Here is a 4,718-nt window from a genome sequence, read left to right on the forward strand (position 1 = left end):
TAGGTGCTGTCCCCCCCCTGGCTGGGCGTGGGCGGGCCTGTCCCTCTGTTGGCTGCTGGGTGGCGGCTGCGTCTTGGCTGTTCCCTGGGTCTCTTGGGGGGTGCAGCGTTGCGGGGCTCTCCCTGGTGTCCGGGGCGGCGCCGCTCCAGCGCGGTCCGTCGCTCTGGGCCCGGCGACGCGGTTCGGGGCCTGTGGGTCGCCGGGGTGCCCCGTGGTTCCCTCTCCCCTCCCCCTTGCTGCCTCTCCCTCATTTTTTTTCAAAATTGTTCATTTTGGGTAAAACTTTCATTTTAATGGTGGCTATTCATCCTATTAGAGAAATAGAAAGATTATTCCAGCGTTCCAAGTCACTATAAATGCTATCCAGAAGTGGAGTAAAGTTTAAATGAACTAAATCAAATTTTTATGCCTAAGTATTTTAAATTACCTATAGGAAATGAGTAGTGTGGGTCCTGGCTTGCAGGGTTCCATGATTTTTTTTGTAATAGGTAGTAGTGTTGATTTTGTCCAGTTAATAGAATAATCTGATAAATGTGAGAATTTTGTTATTAAGTTAAATACTTCCCCTAACAAAATAGCAGGCTTTTCTAAATAAAGTAAAATATCATCGGCATATAGATTAAATTTGTGTTCTGTTACCCCAGAGTGAATTCATTGAATCCTTCTTTCCTGGCATATAGCTAATGCAAGCGGCTCAATAAATATTGCAAATAATAAAGGGGACAGTGGGCATCCCTGTCTTGTGTTACTCTGTAGAGCAGGGGTGGGCAATTATTTTTTCCATGGGGCCACAGAAACAGAAAATATTGTGGAGGGCCGGGTCAAAAGGCTTAACTCAATTCTACATAATATTAATTGTAATTGTATTTTTTTAATTGTATTTTTTTGATAAAAAGTAGCAAATAGCATTATTTTTGACAAGCTGGTAACAGTATGTTATGATTAAGCAATGAAAAAATGAGTTTGCCTTACAAAAAAATGTTTATTCAGATTTTCCCAAGACAATGTTAAACAAAATGTGAACACTTTTAACATTTGTGACTCATTATATTGATCATTTTCAGTCAAATTCACAACAAAACACATTTTGAGTTTCACATTTAGTACTGTTGGAAAGAGATTCTTAGCTTTCTAAAGACATCACAATATTGTCTTGTACTCTAAATATCAAGCAAGATACATCATATTATAATGACTGTCATTGAACTGTGACTTTGAGAAAAAGGCCTCCAAAGAAAGTGTTCCATTCACTGCTAATTGGTGCCTTTACATGCCAACATTTGTAGTCTAACCACCTCATTTGGTGTTTTTCAGTTATTTTTTTCTTGTTCAGTGTGAGAAATCTAGTCTCTGTTGGGCTTTAACAAGTGCATCAAAGTCAGGTTGAATGTCTGAGGTGGAGATGCGAAGCAAAGCTGACAGATGATCATCGGTGAGAGAGGATCTATACCTGGATTTGGTAAACTTCATTACTGAGAATGTTTGTTCACATATGTAGGTAGAGCCAAAGAGAACCAACATCTTCTGAGCATGTCTCCTCATGTTTGGAAAGTTCTCCTTCTTGAGAGAAGAGTAAAAACCCAGCAGTGATCCTGACTTAAACTGCTCTGCCAGTACTGCATCAGACTGCAGGTCAATGAGTTCTAGCTGAACATCACTGGGTGCATGATACACACTGCAGGTAAAGGGAGAGGAAATCATGCACATTTCATCCTCGATTGTTCTGAGGTCTTCAAAGCGCCTTGAAAACTCACCATGCAGTGCTCCTAACATGGATGAGTACCTGCGGAGGTGATCAGCTGAAGGTGTAACTTCTTTCAGGGTTTGCATGTGAGTGAGAGTGTTGCTCTCCAGTTGGCTTGAAAGAAACTGTATCTTTCTCATGAAAGCTTTCACCAGGCTGTGCATTTCATGAACAAAAAGGCCCTTGCCTTGCAGTTTGGTATTCAGTTCATTCATCAGTGCAGTCACATCAACAGCAAATGCAAAATCTGCCATCCAGTCCTCATCTGAGAGCTCTGGGATGTCTTTGCCTTTTTTCTCACAAAACTCTTGAATCTCTGCTTTTAGGTCCCAAACTCGTTTTAGCACTTTGCCCAGGCTGAGCCATCTGACAGCTGTCTGGTAGCTGATGTCACTATGCTCACTCTCATGCTCCTCCAAAAGTGCAACAAACTGTCTGTGATTCAATGCTCGTGCCCTGATGAAGTTTACTATTTTAGTCACAACATCAATAACATGGTTAATTTTTAGCACTGACTTGCACAACACATGCTGGTGTATAATACAATGCAAAAATACCAATTTCTGGTCTGCGTCAATTTCACTCACTTTATCTTGCATACGTTTCAAAAGACCGACATTTTTCCCTGTAAGATTCGGACAACCGTCCGTTGTGACACCTGCCAGTCTGTCCCATTTCAGTCCCAGTGTGTCCATGCACGCATTTACCTCCGTGAACAGATCACTCCCTGTCGTTGTCCCTTTCATTGGCCGCATTGCAGCCAGCTCCTCCGTGATCTTAAAGTCCGTTATCCCACGAACAAACACGAGTAACTGGGCTGTGTCACGGACATCACAGCTCTCGTCCAAAGCCAAGGAGAAAAAGTCAAAACTTGCCACTTCACTTTCCAGCTGAAGCTTCAGGTTTCCCGCGATGTCCTCAATCCTCCGGGTCACGGTTCGCCGGGAAAGCGGGACTTGCTCAAATGCTTCTTTTTTTTCAGGGCATATTAGTGCTGCAGAGTCCACCAAGCACTCTTTCACAAACCCCCCCTCTGAGAATGGCTTACAGTTTTTAGCGATTTTGTGGGATATCACAAAGCTGGTCTTGGTTGCTGCATCCCTGGATCCGTGAAGCTTGGTAAAAAAGCCTTGCTGCTTTTGTAGCTTAGCTAGCAACACCTCCGATGTCCGTCCCCTCTCAGCATCACTCAAGTTTTTGTACTTCTCTATGTGTTGTGTCTCATAATGCCGACTCAAATTATAATCCTTGAACACAGCGATCTGCTCTCCACAAACTAAACACACGGCTTTACCTCCGACTTCTGTAAATAAATACTTAGCAGTCCATTTTTTGTTGAAAACCCTGCATTCAGCATCTACCTTTCTTTTTTTAGCATGTGTAGACATTTTTGAGGGCTAAAGTCGTCTTGTCAATGATGCGCACATCTTGATTGACGTATCGCGTCATTGTACGTGAATGAAATGCAACTTCAAAATAAAAGCAATGTAGCTTTAGTCCATGCATGAGGTAAAATTAGAAAATATGTTTATTTTGTAATTCCCTATTAACCTTACACGGGCCGGTGAGAGTCAAGCAAAGGGCCGTATGTGGCCCGGGGGCCGTACAATGCCCAGGTCTGCTGTAGAGTAAAACTCTGAGATATAATCCCATTAGTAGTAACTGTAGCTTTGGGAGAATCATAGAATACTGACACCCAGTGAATAAATGACTTCCCAAAGCCAAATTTATTTAAAACAGCAAAGAGTGAACTTTGTCGAAAGCTTTTTCTGCATCCAATGATATAATAACTGCCTTTTTATCATGCCGCTGTGACATGCTAATAAGGTTAAAGAGCCTCCTAATATTATTAGTAGAGTGACGACCTTTAATAAAGCCTGTTTGGTCGCTATGAATGATTAGTGAAATCGGACGGTAACTTGATGGAAGGGTGGGGTATTTTTCTGGCTTTAATAAAAGTTTAATTGATGCTGTATTCATCTGTGGGCGTATGTAACCATTAGTTTTAATTTTTGTTACTACTCTTAAGAATAGTGGAGCAAGCATTAACCAGAAGTGCTTAAAAAATGTAGCCGGATAACCATCCGGGCCAGGTGCTCTTCCATTAGGCATACTATCTAGAGCACTGTATAGCTCGTTTATAGTAAGTGGTGCATCTAACATATCTTTATATTCAGTAGTTAACTGAGGTATATTTAAGCTACTGAGGAATGCCTCAATATGCTCAGGGTTAGGCTTGTTAGTTTCTGAGTATAGGTTGCGATGATAGTTATAAAAAAATGTGATTAATTTATTCTGGTGATTGTGTGCATTCACCAGTTGTCCCTTTAATAACCGTTATAAGAGATTTTTCCCGATTGCGTTGAAGTTGGTTTGCAAGAAATTTACCTGATCTTAATTGTTGTATTATAAACTCTGTCTTTTTAGATAGCATATCGTCTAACTGTATTTTTGTATTTCGTAAGTCAGTCCATATTTGGTTGTTTGGGTTTACTGCGTACTCATCCGTCAGTTGTTTAATTTTATCTTCTAAGTATTTTTCAAAATTTTGATCCTGTTTCTTTTTATAAGATGAATATGTAATCATTTTACCTCTAATTACCGCTTTCCCAGCTTCCCAGAGAAGAAATGGAGATAAGTCTGGAGAGTCATTTATTTCCAAAAAGTTTGCCCACTCTCTTCTTAAAATGTTGTCAAATTCTGCGTCGTTTAGCAGTGAGATGTTAAAACGCCATGTCGGGGTGGTTTAAAGGTATAATCAACTTGTAGGGTAAGGGAGACTGGTGCATGGTCGCTAATAATAATAGGATGTATTTTAGTAATAGTTTTATCAGCAATAGAGTTATTTGTAAGAAAAAAATAAATTATTGAAAAAGACCGATGCACAGCGGAAAATAAGGTAAATTCCTTCTGAGTTGGGTTTTTAAGTCTCCAGCTGTAGACGAGGCCAAAATCATCCATATATTCCCCTATT

At 40.6% G+C, this 4,718-nt stretch overlaps 1 protein-coding gene across 1 annotated transcript; it reads right to left on the reverse strand.

Moving 5' to 3' along the window:
- Nucleotides 1-1,329: 1,329 nt before the first annotated feature.
- Nucleotides 1,330-3,132, reverse strand: LOC147170348 (general transcription factor II-I repeat domain-containing protein 2B-like). The gene has a single exon (XM_086080663.1). The coding sequence runs from the start codon at nucleotides 3,130-3,132 to the stop codon at nucleotides 1,330-1,332; it is 1,803 nt and encodes a 600-aa protein (XP_085936789.1).
- Nucleotides 3,133-4,718: the final 1,586 nt, after the last annotated feature.

Source organism: Leptonotus elevatus, chromosome 7 (assembly GCF_054856555.1).
Source record: "Leptonotus elevatus isolate MCC_2025b chromosome 7, RoL_Lele_1.0, whole genome shotgun sequence".
NCBI classification, from domain to species: domain Eukaryota; kingdom Metazoa; phylum Chordata; class Actinopteri; order Syngnathiformes; family Syngnathidae; genus Leptonotus; species Leptonotus elevatus.

What these genes read in the sequence shown, in the direction of transcription:
- LOC147170348 (XM_086080663.1), bottom strand. Translation starts at nt 3,132, where the DNA reads ATGTCTACACATGCTAAAAAAAGAAAGGTAGATGCTGAATGCAGGGTT.